This window comes from Eschrichtius robustus, chromosome 4 (genome assembly GCF_028021215.1).
Source record: "Eschrichtius robustus isolate mEscRob2 chromosome 4, mEscRob2.pri, whole genome shotgun sequence".
Lineage (NCBI taxonomy): Eukaryota > Metazoa > Chordata > Mammalia > Artiodactyla > Eschrichtiidae > Eschrichtius > Eschrichtius robustus.
The window spans coordinates 124,499,490-124,525,290 of record NC_090827.1 but is presented as its reverse complement, the minus strand read 5'-3'; the positions used below and the strand labels follow the sequence as shown (position 1 = coordinate 124,525,290).

At 37.8% G+C, this 25,801-nt stretch overlaps 1 protein-coding gene and 1 long non-coding RNA gene across 5 annotated transcripts in view; one reads left to right on the top strand and one right to left on the bottom strand.

The window, feature by feature from the left end:
• AP1AR (adaptor related protein complex 1 associated regulatory protein) overlaps positions 1–10,007 on the bottom strand; it is a 35,044-nt gene extending 25,037 nt beyond the window's left edge. The window contains exons 1-2 of one of the 3 annotated variants that reach the window (XM_068543314.1): positions 9,533–10,007; positions 4,655–4,741 (exon numbers count right to left, since the gene is read on the bottom strand). In XM_068543314.1, coding sequence (XP_068399415.1) covers positions 4,655–4,741; positions 9,533–9,621 — 176 coding nt within the window. In that variant the 5' untranslated portion in view covers positions 9,622–10,007. The remainder of the gene's footprint in view (positions 1–4,654; positions 4,742–9,532) is intronic. The other 2 variants (XM_068543315.1, XM_068543316.1) reach the window with 2 other exon arrangements.
• On the top strand, positions 9,560–20,901 carry LOC137764302 (uncharacterized). 2 transcript variants are annotated; one of them, XR_011073946.1, is made up of 3 exons: positions 9,560–9,635; positions 10,204–10,346; positions 20,677–20,901. It is a non-coding gene; the product is annotated as an uncharacterized lncRNA (long non-coding RNA). The 2 variants fall into 2 exon arrangements; XR_011073945.1 differs by having other exon boundaries at positions 20,534–20,901.
• Positions 20,902–25,801: the final 4,900 nt, after the last annotated feature.

The window sequence follows — 25,801 nt, the reverse complement described above, 5'->3', positions numbered from 1 at the left end:
TGAACAGAGTTAGAGCCTTGCTCTGGATTAGGCTTTGGCTTAAGTGAATGTTGTGGTTGGTTTGACTTCTACCCAGACCACTAAAACTTTCTGCATATCAGCAATGAGGCTGTTTCACTTATCATTTGTGTGTTCAGTGGAGTAGCACTTTTAATTTCCTTCAAGGACTTTTCCTTCGCATTCACAACTTGGCTAACTGGCACAAGAGGCCTAGCTTTCAGCCTATCTTGGCTTTTGACATGCCTTCCTTATGCCATAAAAATTGCTGGAATCAGCTTGTCAAGTTCAGTGCAACTGCTGGAATTGCACTGAATTCAGATCTTTCTATTCATGAACATGGTATTGTCCTCCATTTATTTTGGTTTTAAATGTTGTTTTGGTCTTACAGATCTATTATTGATTTATCCCTAGTTCTTTATATTTTTCATTGCTAACACAGAAAGTAATTTTTAAAATATGCATTATCTGTTTGTTGCTGGTATACAGGAATAAAGTTTTAATACAACTAATAGATAGCATTTCACATTAATAGATCAGGAACAATATCTGATAATACCAAGTGTTAGGAAGTGGTACAATGAAAACCCACTGTTGGCAGAAGTATAAACTGAGATAATTGCTTTGAAAAGTCTGATATGTTCTAGTAAATTTGAAGATGTGCATGAGCTATGACCCAGCAATTCAATTCCTGGGTATGCCTAAAGAGTCTCCTGTACATGTGTACAAAGAAACATTTACAAGAATGTTAACTGAAGTAGTTTGTAATAGTAAAAAAAAGAGTCTTGAAATAATCTAAATGCTTATCAACTTAAGCATTGGCTTATTCACTCAATGAAACACTACAAAGTAGTAAAAATGAATGAACCTGAGCTGCATGTATTAAGATGGAAATTTTGAATGAATATTTCAGTTAAGAATCACTACCCTAAATCAAAGACTTAATCAATCAATGTTTATTGTATTTAAAGTGACTATATCGGGGAATGAAAACACCATTACTTCCTTCAAATTAAGAAGAGAAAACGTGGTCCTCATAAAAAGCTGCAAGTGCTAGGAACCATGTGAATCCTAGAGAAATGAGTGGGGATAAATGTACAGAGAGTGAGGGAATGCATGAATAATTATGCAATTAAAATTTGAGTCTAGGCAAGAAATGATGATAGCTTGGACTAGAGTGGTGTAAGAGAAATGAATAGTTTAAAGAAATATTTAGAAGATAAAAAACATCTGGTATGGGAGATGGACTGGAAAATCAGAGATGAGAAGTATCAGAATCTCAATGGGGATGTAACAGAAAAGCAGCAGTCAAGAATGGAGGTACAGGGACTTCCCTGGTGGTGCAGTGGTTAAGAATCTGCCTGCCAATGCAGGGGACACGGGTTCAATCCCTGGTCTGGGAAGATCCCACATGCTGCGGATCAGCTAAGCCCGTGCGCCACAACTACTGAGCCTGTGCTCCAGAGCCCACGAGCCACAACTACTGAGCCCGCATGCCACAACTACTGAAGTCGCGTGCCTAGAGCCCATGCAATGAAGAGTAGCCCCTACTTGCCGCAACTAGAGAAAGCCAGCGCACAGCAACTAAATGTCAGGAGTGAAAACGATAAAGGACAAAGTGATGTAAGATGCTGGAAAGGCCCTCTAGGAATACACATAAAATAAAGCTGAGCTGTGAAATAACTGGTTAAAGTCCCATCATGTGTGCATTTAACTTTCATGAATTCAGTCATATGCCCTGGAGGGAAGGGTGAGGTGAGAAATAAGATGGGCAACAATCCACCATCGTATTCAAGAGTGTGTATACTCAGGTGTATTAATTATGGTGAAAGTTGAGCTGCTGAAAAAGGTTCCAAAAACAATAATTTAAAGAAAACAGAAATCTATTTTCCCTCTTTTTAAAAGCAGTCTAGAGCACTCCAAAGCCATCCATGGACATTCCTTTATACACAATCCTTATGCCCCTGAGCTGTCTCTAAGTAATGTAAGTTTCTATATAACCATTCTACTATTGCTGATGATGTGAAAGTAGACTCAAATATGTAAAGGATATTAAAAGGGTAGAAAAGATAGACTATCATACTCCGAATGATCGTGGCATGTAAAGGAATTTGGAAAAGCTTGAAAGTAAAGAGGTACAAAAGTGGCAATTCTTGCATATATATTTATTTGTCAGTGTTGTGAAGGCAGATATCAAGACAATCTTTTATTAAGGATAAAATCAGTCTCATCAAGAATAGAATGAAAATGCAGTTTTTTATGCTTCTACATGTTATTATGGAAAGCAGGCAAATACTCATATCAAAGTGACTTAAGTAAAAGATAACTAAAAAATTCTCATAAATCCTACATTGTTATTGTTCCTTCTTTTCATATTCTCTTGTATAGTATCTGTTAAAATAATAGTCTTTCCTTATATTTTCTGTTTGACATTATTAAAAAATAATGAAGAACTATGGTAAACTGTTCCACAGTCTATTAAAAATTAAAAGCTTCCCAAGTCTACTCTTTCCTGGACAAAAGATTGGAAAGGTTACAAATGGAAGCCTGGCAAAAACTATTACATTGAAGATGATGGACACATTGTTTTTCAATTAGTATCAGATACATCAGTGAAGATTTAACCATTCAAATCTCAAGGGATGATCTATCAACAGATTTTCCAGGTAGAACAGCATCAACATAGGTGGTAATAATAAAGTAATAATATTTACTGTTAAATAAGCCCCTCCCTAATGAAGGCAAATTTAGGAAGACTGGATGTTCAAAAAATTTATCGTGTTCCTTGGAAGAGACAAATCTTCCTGTTGAACATGCTGAAGATGGAAACCATGGGTTTAAAAAAAAAGTCACTGTCCTTTAAGAGGAGCCTGATTTAGAGGAGACCAACAACTAGAAGGGATCTTAGAGGTCTTTTAGTTCTTTCTCGGTCATCCTCTGCAGTCTGTGAGCAGCATCTGAAATTGTTGACCACCTTCTTCTTTCAGAAACTGTTGCCACTTACGTGTCTATGATTTTGAACGTTCTAATTTTTCTTACTTCCCTGGATAACTGAATGACAGACATAGCTATGTATTTATATTTAAAATACAGAAGTCAGTAAAAATTGACCCACGTACCCAGGAGGTTTACAGTCTAATGGGGTAGCCACACAGGTAAATTAACAACTACCATGCTCTGAAAGGGATATGTTCAGATGAAGAGCATCAAAAATCAGCTGAAGGAGAAGGAATTAGCCAGGCCCCCAAGTAGTGGAAAGGAATGTTTCAGGGAGCAGCAGCTACCAAAGGCAAAGGGGAATGAAAAGATCAAGACTGCATACATTAATTCTGCCAACAAGTATTTACTAAACATCTACTACATACTATGCACATAACTTGGAGCTGTGTATTCAATGGTAAGCAAAACAGGCATGAACTTGTTCCTTTACACTGAGAGTGGAAGACACACATTAACCAAATAATCACACTATTTCAGGTATAATTATTATAACCCGAGGAAGTGCTGAGAGGATAAGGAAGATGGTTCCATCATGGTGTGAGAACTCATCCACTAAGGGTAGGAAAGAGATTAGGAAGAATTCTGTGGGAAATAATCCTTGAGCTGACATCTAGAAGATGAGTGAGTAGGATTTATCTAACTAAAAAGGGAAGAAACTGATTCAAGGAAGAGTGTGGCATAAATGAGGCAAAAAAAAAAAAAAAAAAAAAGGCAAGGAATAGATAATGTGAGGTCTTGAAAGCTACATTAAATATTTCAGTCTTTATCCTAGAAGTATGGTAAACCACTGAAGAAAATGGTAGGGGACATTCAGAACTTGACAACGTGGATTTGGAGGATGAGTGAAAGGGAGGAGTTTATTATGATTCGCAGGTTCATGGCTTTGGTAACTGTATATTATTTTACTACTCACAAAGTAGGACACAAAGTAGTAAAAATGGTCGAGGCTTTAAAAAAATGAAGAAAAGGAGTAAAGAACTGTGAGCAGGAAAGAAAGATGAGCTCAACTTTACAAACCGAATTTGAGGTTATGTTGATACCCAAGAGGAAATAGTAGGCAATTAAGATATTCAGGGCTCAGACTGAGATGATTGAGCTCATTAGTACGCAGGTAGTAGGTAAGGTCATGTGTTTTCCTGCCATCACCCAGGGAAAGTACATTAAGGAAGGAAAATATATTAAGGAAGAACAGAGTGAGATTCAGAACACAGCCCTGGGGAGTCTTCAAGGTACAACACAGAATGTTCAGGAAATTCATATCCATTTAAGTCTGCTACTATTTGCCTTACTACCTTCTGAAATTTCAAGAGAAATATCTTATGCTTGTATATTTCTCAAAGCTGACAAACATGCAGAAAACCAAACTGAATCGTTCAATAATGACTACTGATTAGTATATTTTAGCAATATACATTATGATAAAATATTTAACATTCTCATTCTCTATACGGTCTCTTTAAAAAGTAAGTCAACATAAAACTGGTAGGATATATATTTAACTATGTGAGTGATGCCAAAGTTAGGGAATTATCTTGAGGAAAAAAAAGGAGAAAATACTGTTCCCTAGATTTTACAAGTTCATAAATAATACTCATTCATTCAGTAAACATGAGATACTAAAAATGAAGAAAGATAAAGATAAAACATAGTCCCCGACCTTGAGAAGCTCTCAATCCATACCATGGTATATACCAGGAGGCAGCAGACTATGGTCCACAGGCCAAATCTGGCCCAATGCCTGTTTCTGTAAAGAAAGTTTTATTGGAACACAGTCACATTCACTTATTTACATATTATCTATGGCTGCTTTTGTGCTAAAACGGGCAACGGTGAATAGCTGCAACAGAGACCTTATGGCCTGCAAAGCCTAAAATATGCATTACTTGGCCCTTTACAGAAAAAGTTTTCAATCCCTAATACACAGCAGATTTAGGCCTGTAGAAAATATTACTGCCTCAGGGAGATAATATTGTTTCAGGGGGTTAGAGCAGGTTTCACAGGGAAGGTAATATTTAAGGATAAGTAAAAGCTCACCAAGAACAGGAAAAGAAGAAAACTATCACATACAAAGGCACAAGATGAGAGAACACTGTATGTTAGGAAAACAGAAACAGGTATAGTCCAACTGGTATACAGGCCATTGGGGATGTACCAAGTGAAAGAATGGCAGAGAATCCTTTCACTAATTCCCCCCGCCTGTGCTGCCACGCTATGTACACAAGGAGTAAAATCTACAATTTTAATGCTATGCTCTAAGGAAAATATAATTAATGCAGTTAGTCTAGTAAAATAGATTAAGGTTAAGTTATCTTGTCAGGAGTCTGAACTTCATACTACTCTGAATTGGAAGGTTATCATTTATCAAAAAAGTTAAAATACTAAGGTTTATGAATGAGTTAAAGTTTTTGAAATTAGAATAAGTCATTGTTTTCCTTTTAATGTTATTCTGATGTGTATTCTGACATGATTTTCTGAATGAGAGAACAAAGAGTGAGATCATACTCTTTACCCAAATGCAGAACTGCATATAATCCTGAGTATTCAGATGGACATTATGTTGCATGTTTGAATGCCATGCAACTCATCATCTGTCACAGAAGGAAAAAAAGGTTGAGCAACTTAGCTGTAGGAAATAGTTGGCAGATGGAAATTGTTAAGCAAGGGAATGGCATGATCCAGTGTGGTTTTTAGAAAGCTTAACTCTACTGATAGGAAGGGGAGATGGCATGAAGTGTAGAGATACAACAGGGAGAGCAATTTGAAAGACAAAGTTTAAGGAAGAAGCACAGAGGAAGGAACAGGTTCAGTATGTATTAAGGAAAGATTGAATAGCTGATTAGTGAGGACTATAATGTTCGTGGTATAGAGACTGTGAACAGAGCTGTTAAGGGAGTCCCTAATCCCTGATTAGGGAATACATGAAGCAGAGGAAGAAAAAATCTAGGGGGAAAGGAAATGCACTATTTCAGATATTTAATGGGACACAAATATTAAATATTAGATACTTTAGATAAGTTGATTTGAGGAGCTTTGGTACATCTAAGTATATCTCTTCAATAGGCAACTGAAAATACAGTGCTGAACCTCTGAAAAGAAGTCTGTTCAGAAGACATGAGATTTGGAAGTGGTGGTGGTTGAAACCATAGGAGTGGATGAAATTAAGGGAACTAAATAAAGAAGAGAAAAGACAGAGAAAAATTCCATATTTAATGGGCAGATAGAGTAAATATAGCCAGGACAGGAACAGGAAAATAAAAAGATAAAAGCAATGTTGCAGAGGTCAAGTGCATAGTTTCAAGAAAAGGAAGACAGCTTATCACACAGAATAAAGAGCCAAGTTGTGGAGATATATGCATAAGATCTCCCAGTGACAAAGTACAAGATAATGCACTGAGAGATAGAGCAACTAAATGTTTATAATATTTATGTTTAATAAAATGTTTATAATGTTTAATACAAAACCATGAGATATTAGTGGTTAAGGGTAAAGGCTCTCAATTCAGAGGGACCTGGGCTGCAATCCCAGCTCTGCTATCTTGGGCAAGTTAAACTTTCTAAGCTTCAATTTTCAACCTACAGTGTATATAATAGTACTCACCTTCCTCACAGAATTGTCGTGAGGAATAAATGAGATAATGTAAAATACTTAAGAACAGTGCCTGGAACACAGTAAGTAATCATATGTTGGCAGCTATTATTAAAATCATTTCTACCAGGAAAGAAAACAGCAAATCACTGTAAATTATCGTCTGAAGGCAACTTTGTTGCTGGAGCCAAAAAGGCCAACAAATGTTAAATATCAAGAGAGATATAAAACATGCACATACTTTCATATAAAACCACAGTACATCTTAACCGGAACCACTATGTGCAATTATATGGTAAGATAAAAATAGGAATTAAAATACAACACAACAATACTTAATTGGATCTTCAGTTTGAGAAAGACAAAATTAAGAACACGGTAAGTGTCTATACAAAAGATTTCTCGTACTACCCAAAAAAAAAGGAGAGCTGACCAGCAGATGGAGCCCTCTAGAATGTGTGGTGGGCAAAACTCCCTGGAGTGAAAAAGGATGACTCATTAGGATGTCTAAATGTTATTCCTTGAAGATATTTAACTCCCTCTGCTTTAACCATCAAATAACTTTATTAGTAGCAAGGTTTCTGACATACCTTAACACTGATATTGATATTCTGACTAGTCGACATATTCTAGAATATAAAACACTAGAATTCTCTAATATGTTATAAATTTAAAAATAGGTAATTCTGGTTTTGAAATTGGATAGTGAAAAGTGAGTGATCTGACTCTGAGCTACCCCTGGGAAATCTACAAGGCTAAGAAATCAGGCCCTGGATTATAACGCACCCTTGTGAGGCCCAGCTTAAAGCAGCCTAAGAAAGCCCAGGATTCTTCCACCTATGGTCACTACATTGACAAAATATAAATCAAGTTTTTGAGATTGCTCCTCAACTTTTTTGCCCTTAGATGAACTACTAGTTAAGTACCTAGACCTATAACTGAAAGAAAATCAGAACTACCAGGTGATTAAAAAAAAAGCAACTACTAACATGAGAGGTAAAGTTTAACCTTATTCTGTAAACAACAATTAACTATAACCACCTTCCTCTGCATGTTTATTAGAAGCTCCTAAAATGTTAAAATGAATATAAAACAATAAGTTAATCAGAAGATTCAAGTAACGGACTGTCCAAACCTACATTTATGCATTAAAACAAAAGGATGGATATCATTATTATATTGTTTTAGATGACAGTGTCCACAACCCACAGACTCTCACTGCCGCAATAGAACTTGTTTGTTCAAGTTTTGCCCACAGCCGGAAGAGTACAGATCCAACTATTATGATTTTATGACACATCTACAGACAATTAACACTCACAATGATTCACTGATTTTCCCCTTACCCTTCCCTATGCTGTCAAGTTCATGTGCTCAGGGAGTAAAACCTGTAATTTTAATGCTATACTCTAAGGAAAACATTTTCAGTTTGTAAAATCACCATCAAAGAACAAAACCTCGAAATCCCACAGACACCAAACAATGTACTCCAAAGTGAAATATAAATGATTTTTGCTTACCTAATTTGAGTATAAGATCCTATTTTTAGTTATCCTACAACACAACTACAAATGAACAAATAAAAATATTAACAAAGCCAAAGATTCTGTGGCACCTAGTCCTTAGGCAAGCCTATTTAAGCAGCTTGACTATTATGAGTATCCACGAATAAAAATTAGAAGTAACTTAGATGACTTTTGCTGACAAGATAAAAGAGCTGCCATGTTCCCCTGTAACAGTAATAACCCTTAAGTCAGGAAAACCAAAATACTAAAACTAGGCACAAAGTCTTCAAGTCCTTACTTTTCCATTCAAGGGACACAGTGTAAAACCCTAACTACTCTGCATCAGAGAGGTGACACAATGCCTGATGAACGAATGAGTGACTCATATAAGATCTACACCGCCAAAAGATCCAAATGATAAATCACTTGGCTTCAGTATGTGTCTATGTTGAACATCTTATTACCTAATGATGTTGGTTAAATGGGACAGATCGTGAAAACTTAGCAATCTGTTCCAGAAAGTGCAAAATTAATGTCTTATTCCTTACATAAAGTGGTGTGGTTCAGATTTTCAATTCTAAGTTTGAATTCCTGGGAAATATTTAACAACAACAACAAAGGCAATTTCCAAGGAATTTAAGTTTTTCACTACCTTATGAAATAAAAAACACAAAAATGGAATAATTACAAAATTCTATTATTCTATGGATGGTAGATGAGCAGAAAAACCTAGGCATATCCCAGATTTAAACAAGAGAACTTCAGAAGGACTGTGATTTCCCTAGTGTTACAGGGCTTGTAGGTAGCAATCAGGGTATGGCATTCCCCTCGAAATTCAAAAAAATTAATATGAAAAAGCTACACACTGCTCCTCTTGTTATTAACATTAAGAATCCGAATGCCCAGTGGAAACCCATCAATTCGCAAGTATCAAAGAACGGCTCAATGTCTGAAACCCTATTTTACTCCAGCATCCAAATGACTTCTACTAAAAAATCTCTCAGAGACATCAACTTTTTGGAAGAGATTCTCCACCTGCTCTGTCAGAGCCAAAGAGAGAGTCAAACACATAGCTACTACCAGCTTTAGCAATAAACCAAGCTCAACGTAGGGAGTGCTCGGGTCGCCGTGGATCCTGTTCTACTGACCATTCGTGTGAGGGTGCCCCGTGCTTCCTAGAGATGATGCCTCCCGTCACTCTTTCCCCGCGTGATAGCGCGCCCGGCGAGAATCTCGCTCGGAGGCGGCAAGAGCGACACCCCGCCCCCTTCTCTACCTCTTTCCCAGGGCCTCCACTACGACAACCCGCTCGACACCTGTTCAGCCGTGAGGGTACCGGGGCTCCCAGCCTCCTCTAAGCCATTGGGGGAGTGAAAGGGGTTCCCCGCCAGGGGCCGAATAGGAGGAGCCAGCGGGCGCCGGGCCCCTCCCCCCGGGGGCTTACCCTCCGCCTCCGCCTCCGCCTCCTCGCTGCAGCCGCCCAGCTTCCTTGCGGAGGAGCCCGAAGCACTGCGTCCAGCAGCAGTTCCCCATTGCATGCCGCCCAGGTGCCGCCGCTCCTCCTCCTCCTCCAGCTCAAAGCCCAAACCCAGGCCCGTCAGCCGCATCCGCGCGGCACGAGCCGAATGGGGGTTCGGGGACCGAGGGCGGGCCGGCCGGAGCGCGGCGGAGTGAGAGGCTAGGGCGACGGGAGGGACAGGCGCTCGGAACAAAGGCAGCGGTTACTCCAGCGGCCGCCGAGTCGCCGCTGTGCGAGGGAGGAGTGCCGGGCAGCGGGCTCTAGACTCCCTCGTTGTCCTCATGGCCCCTCGCTCGCCTCAGACCCCCAAGCTCAGATCCAGTAACCGCCTCCTGGCGCCGAAAGAGGCCAGTCCCCGCGAGTCGCGCGCCCAGGCCCCGCCCTCCGGCGCACCCAGACCGGCGCCTGGCCACAGTCGCCGCCACACCCCCGGGCTTTCCCGGGCCCCAATAGGCCGTTACTTCGGCTGCCCCGCCTCCTCCGGCGACTGGCCTTACGTCACTTCCGCCAGCTCCGGGGTACGCATCTCAGTTCGTGGGTGTGGGTGTTTGTTTTGTTGGACCTTGACCTGACTAGGAAATCTTTTTTCCTTGCAGTTTCCCGCCTCTGGGTCCCGAGCGTCTCCGGTGTCACACTATCAAGGCTCAGTTTTCGAACTTTGTACCAAAGCCTTGTGAGCGGCTTACCTAGAGCCCCGGGCCAGGAGTCATCAGGTGTGAAGGGGGCACTTCTCTGTGAGGTGTGTGCTTAGGTTTTGTTTGTATTACACCATAAGTGGCAAATAGAGTCAGGGAACTGACTGTGGTTGTTTTGAAGCACTAAGAATTTTTTCTCTCTGGTCTCTAGTTTGCGTTTCAGTCTCCATACTGTCAACATTGTAGGGAAGTTTATAAACAGTGCCCTACTGGCCTTATTTGTTCTGTTTAGAATCAAACTGTCAAATAATTTCGGAGGAGCAGTTGGGGTCCAGAGGAAATATGTTAGAGGGCTAAGGTTTTTCAGGGACACCAGCCTTGCTAGTCCAAGCGTGCTTCCCAGAACAGTAGTAGGTGGGAAGAGACAGCTACTCTGATGCGACTTGGTTTGTGGCACCCTCCTCAAGTGCTCCTTTAAAACTAGGTTTTTTTCTGTGGTTGGCCTTAAAATCGGGTGTAAGTCATGGTTTAGTAAACGCCTGGTCTAGTGGATAGGATACTTTAATTACTAACTAACCAGACATGCCAATTTTTAGGAATATTTTTACATTTTAGAAAATTGTTATTAATGATAACATATTCTTTGACCTACTCATTTTCTTGCTTCCTGAATTCTATTCCGACCTGGGTTTCAACCTTAGCCCTGCTACTTCACTAATTTTGATTTTATTTTGGTCTTAGTCTTTTTTCGTAATCAAGTGTATAGGGATATATTTGGCCCAATAGTCTGCCATCAGTGAATGTTGACGGAATGACTGAATGACTTCCTGAATAGTGACTGTATTTTCTTTTCCCATTTCAGCCCCTGAAATCAAGCAAATATATTTGTGAAATAGTCTTTAAATTTTAACTCTACATGTTTAAAGCAACTGGAATTTCTATTCCAGTTGGAATTTCTATTCTATGGAATACTAGTCAGCAACAAAAGGGAACATATTAGTGATACACACACCTTAAATGAATCTGCAGGAAATTATACTGAATGGATACAGTATCACTTTCCCAACCCTACATTTGGGCATGGGTATGAAATCAGTAAAGACAATAGACAAGTGTATCACAGCTAAAGAATTCATTTATATGGCAGTTGCCCAGGCAGAATATTCAGTTAACCAGTAAGAGACACAAATAGATTATTTACAATGATGGGCACTTAATGTCAGCCTTCTAGAGAGACCCCATGTGCCCACCTTCCAGGTAATAGGACCTTTCTCCGTCTTCCCCATCCCTTTCAAAGTTCCTTTCTCTCTCGTAGTTTATCCTGAAGTCAAAGCAAGAGTTTTTCTTATAGATGCTCTGGAGTCAATCAGGATGCAGTCTGTACCTTGAACTGTCTTTTGGATTAGTGGTTCCAAATTGGAATCTCTCTTTGCTCAGAACTCCCTCTGTATTGACTATTAATCACTTTTTGTTCTTTTGAGATTGGTTGCCACCATCGTGCAGTTTTGGGGGTTAGGGGTTCCCTGCTGGGGAAGAATTCTGTGCTCCCCATTGCCACACTGGTCCACTGAGTTTATCGATGTAAATGCATCCTTTTAATTCATTGGAGCATTGTTTGAATTACCAAATTTACACAGGATACTAGATATGACCACTACAACATGGAGATAATAATGAAATTTACCTTATGGGATTGTTGTCATTATAAATGATTAAGCATTTAATCAAATGCTTAGTAATATAAAAGTAAGTGCTTAGAATAATATAATTACACATATAATTCCAATCGTGTACTCTGTATATTATGCTGTAATTATCTGTAATACCATAAATGTAATATAAATATTAGCTGTTATTATTATCCACAGACCAAAGGAGATTTTCATCAACAAGTTATTCTTTCCTTTGTAGCTACATCCTTGGCATCCCATGAAAAAACTTAGCTTTTTCTTTTTTTTTTTTTTTCACACACACACACTGTATTTTATTTTTACAAGAGATAAATAGACTGACACCAAGCATTGTACATGGATGACCACAACAAAAGCAACAATGATTGCAATTACCAAACATGAAACACACTCATACTATGTCATAATATTGACATTCAGTCCAGTAATCCTCCACTGTAACAGCTCCTTTACTTTGCAGTGAAAATTGATTTGTATATTCTTTGCCTCTGAGTCCTTGTGGGATTTTTTTTTTTTAAAATTCAGACAGAAAGTCACAAAAATTATACTCATCCTCATCAGTTCACTCAGTCCCATGTAATTAATTTTTTTTTTCATCTTGATCTTTTGTTAGCACTTTTATGAGTTCATCAGTTTTTCATTAGAGTTCTGAAAATGCTTATTCATTCAGTTCAGCAGTACAGTCAGTTACCAGAAACCTGTACTTGTCAGAGTCTTTTCCATGAATTTCTTGAAGATGAAACCCTTTTATAGGCACATATTTGCAAAATCATCAGAGTACACCCAGAACTGTCTGTAAATGTCAAAAGACTTAAAAATGTCCACGGTTAAAGATTTGATGAAAGTTCATAATAATGCAGTTGACAAGAAAATTAGTTATTTCTGAGATATACATTTTAAAGTAATAACTAGGATTATTACTTATAACATTATACCAGAACATATAAGATTTTTAGAAATTTCATGTAATGTCTGAAACATTTATATTAACATATTTCCATACAAATAACCCAATGAAAGTTTAGTATTAGTTGTTTTGTTTGTTTTTTTATACTGCAGGTTCTTATTAGGCATCAATTTTATACACATCAGTGTATACATGTCAATCCCAATCGCCCAATTCAGCACACCACCATCCCCACCCCACCGCAGTTTTCCCCCCTTGGTGTCCATATGTCCATTCTCTACGTCTGTGTCTCAACTTCTGCCCTGCAAACTGGCTCATCTGTACCATTTTTCTAGGTTCCACATACATGCATTAATACACGATATTTCTTTTTCTCTTTCTGACTTACTTCACTCTGTATGACAGTCTCTAGATCCATCCACGTCTCAACAAATGACTCAATTTCATTCCTTTTTATGGCTGAGTAATATTCCATTGTATATATGTACCACAACTTCTTTATCCATTCGTCTGTTGATGGGCATTTAGGTTGCTTCCATGACCTGGCTATTGTAAATAGTGCTGCAATGAGCATTCGGGTGCATGTGTCTTTTTGAATTACGGTTTTCTCTGGGTATATGCCCAGTAGTGGGATTGCTGGGTCATATGGTAATTCTATTTTTAGTTTTTTAAGGAACCTCCATACTGTTCTCCATACTGGCTGTATCAATTTACATTCCCACCAACAGTGCAAGAGGGTTCCCTTTTCTCCACACCCTCTCCAGCATTTGTTGTTTGTAGATTTTCTGATGATGCCCATTCTAACAGGAGTGAGGTGATACCTCATTGTAGTTTTGATTTGCATTTCTCTAATAATTAGTGATGTTGAGCATCTTTTCATGTGCTTCGTGGCCGTCTGTATGTCTTCTTTGGAGAAATGTCTATTTAGGTCTTCTGCCCATTTTTGGATTGGGGTGTTTGTTTCTTTAATATTGAGCTGAATGAGCTGTTTATATATTTTGGAGATTAATCCTTTGTCCGTTGATTCATTTGCAAATATTTTCTCCCATTCTGAGGGTTGTCTTTTCGTCTTGTTTATGGTTTCCTTTGCTGTGCAAAAGCTTTGAAGTTTCATTAGGTCCCATTTGTTTATTTTTGTTTTTATTTCCATTACTCTAGGAGGTGGATCAAAAAAGATCTTGCTGTGATTTATGTCAAAGAGTGTTCTTCCTATGTTTTCCTCTAAGAGTTTTATAGTGTCCAGTCTTATATTTAGGTCTCTAATCCATTTTGAGTTTATTTTTCTGTATGGTGCTAGGGAGTATTCTAATTTCATTCTTTTACATGTAGCTGTCCAGTTTTCCCAGCACCACTTATTGAAGAGACTGTCTTTTCTCCATTGTATATCTTTGCCTCCTTTGTCATAGATTAGTTGACCATAGGTGCGTGGGTTAATCTCTGGGCTTTCTATCTTGTTCCATTGATCTATGTTTCTGTTTTTGTGCCAGTACCATATTGTCTTGATTACTGTAGCTTTGTAGTAGAGTCTGAAGTCAGGGAGTCTGATTCCTCCAGCTCCATTTTTTTGCCTCAAGACTGCTTTGGCTATTCGGGGTCTTTTGTGTCTCCATAAAAATTTTAAGATGATTTGTTCTAGCTCCGTAAAAAATGCCATTGGTAATTTGATAGGGATTGCATTGAATCTGTAGATTGCTTTGGGTAGTATACTCATTTTCACAATGTTGATTCTTCCAATCCAAGAACATGGTATATCTCTCCATCTGTTGGTATCATCTTTAATTTCTTTCATCAGTGTCTTATAGTTTTCTGCATACAGGTCTTTTGTCTCCCTAGGTAGGATTATTCCTAGGTATTTTATTCTTTTTGTTGCAATGGTAAATGGGAGTGTTTCCATAATTTCTCTTTCAGATTTTTCATCATTAGTGTATAGGAATGCAAGAGATTTCTGTGCATTAATTTTGTATCCTGCAACTTTACCATATTCATTAATTAGCTCTAGCAGTTTTCTGGTGGCAGTTTTAGGATTCTCTATGTATAGTATCATGTCATCTGCAAACAGTGACAGTTTTACTTCTTCTTTTCCAATTTGTATTCCTTTTATTTCTTTTTCTTCTCTGATTGCTGTGGCTAGGACTTCCAGAACTATGTTGAATAATAGTGGTGAGAGTGGACATCCTTGTCTCGTTCCTGATCTTAGAGGAAATGCTTTCAATTTTTCACCATTGAGAAAGATGTTTGCTGTGGGTTTGTCATATATGGCCTTTATTATGTTGAGGTAGGTTCCCTCTATGCCCACTTTCTGGAGAGTTTTTATCAGAAATGGGTGTTGAATTTTGTCAAAAGCTTTTTCTGCATCTATTGAGATGATCATATGGTTTTTATTCTTCAATTTGTTAATATGGTGTATCACATTGATTGATTTGCGTATATTGAAGAATCCTTGCATCCCTGGGATAAATCCCACTTGATCATGGTGTATAATCCTTTTAATGTGTTGTTGGATTCTGTTTGCTAGTATTTTGTTGAGGATTTTTGCATCTATATTCATCAGTGATATTGGTCTGTCATTTTCTTTTTTTGTAGTGTCTTTGTCTGGTTTTGGTATCAGGGTGATGGTGGCCTCATAGAACGAGTTTGGGAGTGTTCCTTCCTCTGCAATTTTTTGGAAGAGTTTGAGAAGGATGGGTGTTAGCTCTTCTCTAAATGTTTGATAGAATTCACCTGTGAAGCCATCTGGTCCTGGACTTTTGTTTGTCAGAAGATTTTTAATCACAGTTTCAATTTCATTACTTGTGATTGGTCTGTTCATATTTTCTGTTTCTTCCTGGTTCAGTCTTGGAAGGTTATACCTTTCTAAGAATTTGTCCATTTCTTCCAGGTTGTCCATTTTATTGGCATAAAGTTGCTTGTAGTAGTCTCTTAGGATGCTTTGTATTTCTGCGGTGTCTGTTGTAACTTCTCCTTTTTCATTTCTGATTTTATTGATTTGAGTCCTCTCCCTCTTTTTCTTGATGAGTCTGGCTAATGGCTTATCAATTTTGTTTATCTTCTCAGAAAACCAACTTTTAGTTTTATTGATCTTTGCTATTGTTTTCTTTGTTTCTATTTCATTTATTTCCGCTCTGATCTTTATGATTTCTTTCCTTCTGCTAACTTTGGGTTTTGTTTGTTCTTCTTTCTTTAGTTTCTTTAGGTGTAAGGTTAGATTGTTTACTTGAGATTTTTCTTGTTTCTTTAGGTAGGCTTGTATAGCTATAAACTTCCCTCTTAGAACTGCTTTTGCTGCATCCCATAGGTTTTGGGTCGTCGTGTTTTCATTGTCATTTGTCTCTAGGTATTTTTTTATTTCCTCTTTGATTTCTTCAGTGATCTCTTGGTTATTTAGTAACGTATTGTTTAGCCTCCATGTGTTTGTCTTTTTTACGTTTTTTTCCCTGTAATTCATTTCTAATCTCATAGCGTTGTGGTCAGAAAAGATGCTTGATATGATTTCAATTTTCTTAAATTTACTGAGGCTTGATTTGTGACCCAACATGTGATCTATCCTGGAGAATGTTCCGTGCGCACTTGAGAAGAACGTGTAATCTGCTGTTTTTGGATGGAATGTCCTATATATATCAATTAAATCTATCTGGTCTATTGTGTCATTTAAAGCTTCTGTTTCCTTATTTATTTTCATTTTGGATGATCTGTCCATTGGTGTAAGTGAGGTGTTAAAGTCCCCCACTATTATTGTGTTACTGTCGATTTCCTCTTTTATAGCTGTTAGCAGTTGCCTTATGTATTGAGGTGCTCCTATGTTGGGTGCATATATATTTATAATTGTTATATCTTCTTCTTGGATTGATCCCTGGATCATTATGTAGTGTCCTTCCTTGTCTCTTGTAACATTCTTTATTTTAAAGTCTATTTTATCTGATATGAGTATAGCTACTCCAGCTTTCTTTGGATTTCCATTTGCGTGGAATATCTTTTTCCATCCCCTCACTTTCAGTCTGTATGTGTCCCTAGGTCTGAAGTGGGTCTCTTGTAGACAGCATATATATGGGTCTTGTTTTTGTATCCATTCAGCCAGTCTATGTCTTTTGGTTGGGGCATTTAATCCATTCACGTTTAAGGTAATTATCGATATGTATGTTCCTATGACCATTTTCTTAATTGTTTTGGGTTTGTTTTTGTAGGTCCTTTTCTTCTCTTGTGTTTCCCACTTAGAGAAGTTCCTTTAGCATTTGTTGTAGAGCTGGTTTGGTGGTGCTGAATTCTCTTAGCTTTTGCTTGTCTGTAAAGCTTTTGATTTCTCCATCAAATCTAAATGAGATCCTTGCCGGGTAGAGTAATCTTGGTTGTAGGTTCTTCCCTTTCATCACTTTAAGTATATCATGCCACTCCCTTCTGGCTTGCAGAGTTTCTGCTGAGAAATCAGCTGTTAACCTTATGGGAGTTCCCTTGTATGTTATTTGTCGTTTTTCCCTTGCTGCTTTCAATAATTTTTCTTTGTCTTTAATTTTTGCCACTTTGATTACTATGTGTCTCGGCGTGTTTCTCCTTGGGTTTATTCTGTATGGAACTCTCTGCGCTTCCTGGACCTGGGTGGCTATTTCCTTTCCCATGTTAGGGAAGTTTTCGACTATAATCTCTTCAAATATTTTCTCTGGTCCTTTCTCTCTCTATTCTCCTTCTGGGACCCCTATAATGCGAATGTTGTTGCGTTTAATGTTGTCCCAGAGGTCTCTTAGGCTGTCTTCATTTCTTTTCATTCTTTTTTCTTTAGTCTGTTCCGCAGCAGTGAATTCCACCATTCTGTCTTCCAGGTCACTTATCCGTTCTTCTGCCTCAGTTATTCTGCTATTGATTCCTTCTAGTGTAGTTTTCATTTCAGTTATTGTATTGTTCATCTCTGTTTGTTTGTTCTTTAATTCTTCTAGGTCTTTGTTAATCATTTCTTGTGTCTTCTCAATCTTTGCCTCCATTCTTATTCCGAGGTCCTGGATCATCTTCACTATCATTATTCTGAATTCTTTCTCTGGAAGGTTGCCTATCTCCACTTCATTTAGTTGTTTTTCTGGGGTTTTTTCTTGTTCCTTCATCTGGTACATAGCCCTCTGCCTTTTCATCTTGTCTATCTTTCTGTAACTGTGGTTTTTGGTCCACAGGCTGCAGGATTGTAGTTTTTCTTGCTTCTGCTGTCTGCCCTCTGGTGGTTGAGGCTATCTAAGAGGCTTGATGGGAGGCCAAAACTTAGCTTTTTCAAAATTGCACTTCTTAGGCATGCATTCAGACATACCCCCACATTACTACTTGAAATCAGGCTCTAAGCAAGTGTGGCCTACGTGGGAATGAGTTCTCAAACTCTCAGGCCTTATCTGTCCCATGATCTGCCTCTTTCCAGCATGATTGAAAGTCAGAATATCCAGTGACTTACAGGGAGACCTCATCCCCTACCAGCTAGGAGTGTTTGTCTTGGGAGCTCACAATCTCACCATAACACAATAATCCAGTATCATTATGTTTCCTAAAGTCTTGTTATTAATTCTTAACTGTGTAAAAAGACCAATAGTCCAATCCAGGTTTAACTTAATCCAGCATTGCCTAGTTCTTTTGTACATATTTACCTTCATTATGAAGTGAAAATTTAGGTGCACTGAACCTAGTTTCAGCTTCTGAATGCTCGACAGTGGCTTGAAAAGAGCATATTTCCATAAAAATGAGTCCTAACATTTTGCAGGCATGTCACAGCTTAAGTTCATACTTAAAAAACAAACATTTCTCCAAAAAAAAGTCCAAGTGAAGCAACTCTGCCTACAATGCAGACAGCCTTTGCATTATCTTACAGAGGGGTTTAGCTCCTTAAAATCACTCTTCTCAAATGACTTTATTTCTGCAGTGGTCTTTTACTTTACATTTGCATAACTAAATAGCTAAATGGACCATTTAAGTGATTTTCCAAGAACAAAGGGATGCAAAGATGGGCTTAAAGATAAAAGGGAAAGTAGAAGGGGAAATTACTTAACTCTTGGCTGAATCACCAGTGATCCGTTTATTCTGACTTTTGGGTGTGTGAAGAGCTTCATTAGTTGGTCAGTACCACTGAGTACAGTGCACACTGAGTGATTTCCTTCCTTCTTTGCTCATTCAACATTTACATTTCACAAAGAGAGGGATTAATAACAGTTATGTGATTAATGTGAAGTGCTTCCACTGGGTAGAGTTTGTCCCAGATCTCTCTTGCCTGTTCAGAAACTGTGTACTAGTAATTTGAGCAGGGAAAATTTAACACAAGGAATCATTAAGTAGGTAAGTAGTGGTTAATGCTAGAAGAAACTTGAAGGTCTAACAGATGTAGCTACTGCAGGGAGCTGCCACCAGCCCGGGACTGAGGAAAAGTAAAGAGAGAAGAAATTTAGACATTTAGAGGAAGGCCCTACATACTAGACATTCACACCTCTGAGAAGACAGTGTGGATGCCATAGAAACATGCTGCCTATCACGGTGGTAACTGAGAAGCTAGATGGAAAGCTGTCTGCTGGTGAACCCAGTTCTGTAGGCTAGGGGGCATTCACCACTGAAGTAGAGGGCTGTGGCCACTGTGGTAATCACTGCCAGAATTCCTTCCTGCTGATCTGCTTGCCACCATATGGAGAACAGAACAGCAGAAAAAGCGTGAATTGCTTCTTCCAGCCTTGCAGTGTCCCTCTAGCACCCTTATTGGAAGATCCCAGCATAGAGCCTGCCAGCAAAGGAGAAAGGTAGTCTGCACAATTGAGTTGTAGCATCAAAAAACAGGGCAAAGAAAGGTGGGAGATATAAAGGAAGCTTTTTAATATTGATGTGATCTGGGTTAGGAAAAAAAAAACCAAGGTCTGTCTTCTTTCTACTTAAGGAGTTGGAATTTACAGTAACCTCAGAGTTTTGAAATGCCAGGCCAAGAAATTAACATAAAAGTGCTTTTGATGCAGTGATGCCCTTGAGATTTTTTGCAAAGCAAAAACATATTTGGTCTGAGGGAGGGATATAACTTCCATCTAGGTTGCACAGGACTCCCGTGGATATAAAACCACACTGAAAATGAACCTGCGATCACATATTACAAACTACCATGACGTAGGCATGACACAGGGATAGCAGAGGAAAAAAAATCCCATGCATTTTATAGAATAAATGTAATAAAGCAAGCAGATAGATACTCTAAAATAAGTATGTTTAAAATAGTTAATGTCATAAAAAAGAAAGCATGGAAATACAAGAGAATAGTTAATTAAAACAACTAATAGAAATGAAAAATGAAGATATTAAAATCAAACACTAAGGAGAGATTTCTGCTTTCAGTTAAGATGTAGAAGTACTTGAAAGACAAATGGTAACAACAAGAAAAACCTCAACAAAGTTAAAATCATATTTTTCAGTGAGGTCAGTGAGGAATGAAGAATGAAAGAAAACCCTGAGGAACTGCTTTTCAAAGGGAAATGAGGCATTCATAAATGAACAGAAAGCCTCAGCAATTCCCCACTTGGGAGTAGGCACCTGGTCTAAATACAGGCAGATGGAGAATTAGCTTGTCAAAGATGGAGATGAGAAGAAACCAACCAAGATTTTGACAGTAATGTGGGCTTGTGGGATGCACAGGAATTTGGAAGAAGACTATAGTAGATTGAGTTTTCCAAAAATGTCCTCAACAGTATCTTCCATCCTACAGAATCTTTCCTACAATGTGACAATGACATTACTTCCACGGAGTCGTAGTGTTCATGGTCCCTCCCTTGAATCTGGTCAAGTTTGTGACAATGATGAAAATAATGATATGTGAATTCTGAGGCTAAGTCATAAAAGGTGTTATAGCTTCTAGCTGGACCTCTCGGGATGCATGACTTTGCAACCCCAACTGCAATGTAAGAAGTCTAAAGCTGCTGTGGTGTGAGGAAAGGTCATGTGGAGGTGTTCTGGATCATCCCAAGCTGAGTTTGCAGCCAACAGTCGGGATCAACCCACAAGCATGTGATTGGAGCCACCTCTAGAAGATTCCTACTCCCTGGAGGCAGGTTACTCCCAGCCTGATTCACATGATCCCTGAACATAATAAAATGATCTTATTTCAAATTTTATTGTTTTATTTCAGTTCAAATGTCTTTGTTTCAAATGTTTAAACTGCTAAATTTGGGGTAATGTGTGATGGAGCAATAGATAACTGGAATAAGCTCCAAATTTGAAAATAAATTACCCACCTTGACAATTCTCCCCTCTCCACATACCACTTACACCCAAATATTGCCAAGAAATCAGCAATAAGGAATAAAGCCTGGAAAACAGATATAAAAAATATACTCCTCTACATCCTCACAATGTTTGGAGTTCTGGGCCTTATCAGAGTTGAATCTAAAAATGAGCCAAAATTATCTGAAAGTACCCAACCTCCTCCCAACTCAAATACTTAAAAAAAAAAAAAAAAAGACATAGAGTTAATGTGTTCGGAGTTGGGCTAATTATGGGTGAATTAAAGCTGAAAAAAAAAAAGTGTGGCTTGACTCTGTTCAACATAACTTTTGGAATAATCTGAATAATCACCCTCACCCTAACTGAGGAAAGGGCTTACACTCTCTGGGAATAATCAAAATGAAACAAATTACATTTTTGTTTTCATTGCTGTTTTACATAAATATCTGTAAATTTTTTTAATGGGCGTGAAAATAAGCAGGAAAATGGGACTATAATCAAGAAAAATAGTCAATAAAAGTAGACTTAGAGATGACCCACCTATTCAACTCTACAGACAGGAACTTTAACACAACTGTTATAAATATATGAAAGCATATACAAGAAAGCATGGATATAATACGTGAAGATATGTAGTATTTCAGGAAAGAAAAACATCAAAAGGAAAATAAATTTTAGAACTAAAAATTATATTGAAAAATACAATACCAGAAAAAATTTTTAAAAGTATCAGTTACTCTTAACAGCAGATTTGATAGTGCAGGAGAAAGGATTAGTGAACTTGAAAATAGTGAAAAAGAAATTAATCCAGAGAGAAAAACAGATTTGGAAAAAAAGTCAGATTGTCAACAGCCTATGAGATAATATCAGGTGGTTCAACCTATTTGTGCTTGAGTTCCAAAAGCGGGGGAAGGAGAATTGGGTAGCAAAAAGTATATGAAGAAGAAATAATAGCAAAAATTATTTACACTTGATCAAAAACATCAAACCACATAGCCAGAAGAACTTAACAAACCCTACACAGGATAAATACAAAGAATCCACATCTACGCATATCCTGGTCAAATTGCTGAAAATTAAAGGTAAAAAGAAAATCTCAAAAAAAAAAAAAAAAGCATTGGGGAAAAAAAGACTCATTATAGGAGAGTAACAGTAAGAACTCCATCTGACTTATCAGAACAAATGCAAGCCACAACGGAATATCTTTAAAGGACTGAAAGAAAGAAAAAAACAACTGTCAACTTAGAAGTCTATATTTAGGGAAAATATCCTTCAACAATGAAGGCAAAATAAAGACATCTTCTGATAAACACAAACAGAATTTTTAATGCAACAGATTTTTATTACAAAAAATGCTAAAGAAAGTTCATCAGGCTGCATGAGAATGATACCAGATGGACATGCAGATTTATAAGAAAGAATGAAGAGTGCTAGAAATGTGGATAAATATAAGCCACTGGTTTTTTTTTTTCTTTAAAATTTTAAAAGGAAAATTGACCTTACAAAGCAAAAAGAACAACAATGTATTGTGGGAGTCGTAGCATGTACAAGTAAAATATATAACAGTAGCACAAAGGAATGGAGAGGTTAAATGGAAATACTCAGTTGTAAGATTCTTCTATTAGCAGAGAAGTGGTTTAATATAATTTCAATTTCTATGGTAAATTAAAGACTCATATAATAATTCCTAAAGCAGGATTTCTTAATCTCAGCATTATTGGCATATTGGACCAGATAATTCTTTGTCATGGGGTCTGTCCTGTACCACCTGTACAGGATGCTTAGCAGTATCATTGGCCTCTAGCCACCAGATGTGTTGTATCCATGTTTCCCAGTGTGACAACCAAAATTTCTTCAGTTATTGCCAGTGTCTCCTGGGAAACAATATTGCCCCTTATTGAGAACTGCTGCCCTAAGGCAATCACTAGAAGACACACAATGAAGGAAATACACACAAACACACACATACACACACACCCCCAAATAGTTATAGCTGTAAAGCCAATGAAAGAGGTAAAAGGGAATATTAAAAGAAAGGAAATAAACAGACAAAGGACTCAATCCAAAAGAGTGCAGTAAATAAGAAAAAAAACAAGGAAGAATTGATGGGACAAATGAAAGACAAATGACAAGATGGTAGAACCAACCATATTAATAATTACTGTAAATGGGCTAAACACATCAATTCAAAGGTAAGAATTTTTTTTGCAGACTGGATTAAAAAAAAAGATCCCACTATATGTTGTTCACAAGAGATGCACTTTTAATATGAAAACATAAATAGATTAAAAATAAGGATAAAGTAAGTTAACTATACAAACACTAAATCATAGAGTTGGTATGATTATGTTAATGTGAGACAAATTGGACATCAATACAAGGAACATTACCAGTGGTAAAGAGGGATGTTTTATTATGATAAAGTTGAATTATCAAGAAGACATAACAATCCTAACTTGTGCATGTACCTAATAATTGAGTCTGAGAATTCAGCTGCCATGTTAGACCATGTGAAGGAGAGCTGAAGTGCTCTGCCCACAGCTCCAGCTAAGCTTCCATCTGACAGCCAGAACAAATTGCCAGCTACTTGAGTAAGGTCATCTAAGCCTTCTAGTTGTCCAGTATCTTAGTTGATATCATATGAAGAAGAACCACCCTGTCACCTTACAGAATTGTGAGAGATAATAAATTGTTTTAAGTCACTGCATTTTGGGGTGGTTTGTTATGCAGCAATAGATAACAGATACAATACTTAAATCTGAAAAATCAAGAACTAGCAATAAAAGCATGTTATTTAGGGATACGAAAGTCATAACTAAAGGAATCAGTAAAAAAAATTTAAAGTGGTTGCCTCTTTGATACTTTATTACCTTGGTACAAATAAATATTTTTTAAAAAGAGAACTTATGAACTAGTAAAAAATTCTGAGGGAGTTGCCCAGGGTCTAGTACATAAAGATGGAAATATGAAAAAGAGGTTAATAGAGTAGTATATAGAATAGACAGGTATAATAGGAGTTCCAGAAGGAGAAGCAAGAAAGAATAGGGTTTGGAAATACTCAAAGAGATAATATCTGAAGTATCATCAATACTTGATGAGAAATGAATCCTCAGATTCAGAAGATACAATTCCTGAGGAAAATAAATCCATATCTAGACACATCATATGAAAACTGAAAAACACCCAAGTCATAAAGATCTTAAAAAGAACCCCCAAAAAGAAACATATTGCATTTATAGGAGTGATGATCCTCAAAAGACTTCTCAATGCAACAAGAAAAACCAGAAGACCATGGAGTAATATACTCAAAGTGCTGAGAGAAAATAAACCAATACTGAGCTCAAACATTGTTCAGCAGTGAGAGCAAATAAAGGTATCTGTTGTATCTAATATATAAAAAGTTACACAACTATGGCATTTACTGTTGTTCAGATACTGGGATACTTTCATACTGATTGGTAAACAACATACTTGTTGTTCCAAGCCCTTGGAGTGTCCCTTAGGACCCTCCCTCCCATCTCTATAGAATCTAACAACTAAAAGGTTAATTCCTGGCACAGAGAGAGGCTTCCAGGACCTTTTTCTAGCCCTGTGAATGGTGTCTATTTTGATTAGTTGGGTCCTGCCCATCTGCCAAATCCTGCTTCCCAGGCACTGCCATTGGATGTCCCAGAGAACCCCCAAAGGACTGGCCTGTTCTTTGCCTGAGCCTATCACCTGGTCCTTGTTGTGGTGGAGGTCAACGTGGGTACCACTGGAAGTATGTGCAGGTACCTGCCAGCGTACAGGTTTATAAGCCAGGTTGCTATGGCTCCCATGTGCTAACACCCAATATACAATGTTCTCCAGGCCAAAATGGACTTCTGTCCCACTGGAGCAGCCCTTGTATTCTTGGGGACAAATGCTCAGCACCGGTCTGACTCCCTCCCCAATGCTGTGGCCACCTGCTGCAGGCTGACTCGCCTTTGGATTCACCTTTGAATGGTCACTTGTGGGAATTGTAATCTCCTTAGGACTTTGAGAAAGCTATGAAGAAACAGAGAAATCAGTTAATAGCAGTAATGGAGGCCACTTTTGTCCCTGCTCAGGTGCTGCAAGTTCTTCCAGCATAGGAGACATTCCATGACAGACACAAGGCCACAGAGGATAAGCAGACCTACATGGGTGGTTTGGAGCCAGAGGATGCCCTTTTTATTACCCTATTTATTTTCAGTTCTATTTAATAGGATGACTTTGTTAAAACTATTTTTACACCCTCCATCACAGGCACACAACATTTGTTTTTATAGTAAAAATGAGAACTAAATTATATACTGCTTGCTCTGTGTCAGGCGTCACTATAAACATATATTAACACATTTGGGTCATAGAATCACACTTGGGTCATAGAATTATCACTATCACTCTCATTTTACAAATGGTAATACTAAAACATAAACAAGATATTCAAAACTTAAGTTGAAGGGTTGGTATTTGAACCCAGGAAGCCTAGACACAGAGCCAGACATAATCATTGCAATGTTGTGCTTCTTTTCTTCTGGATTGTAGGATTAGGTTTAACCGAATTAAGTATGATAATCCTGTAAGAGATAATAGAGTTAATAACTACGTAAAAATCTTAGACAGTAATGTGAGAATTGGAAAAAAAATTAATATAGGTCAATATTTTGACAATTAAAATTATTAATATTATAACCGCAGGACCAGCTCAAACTGGTCCTTCTCTGTTGATAAAAAGGATGTTTAGTTGTCC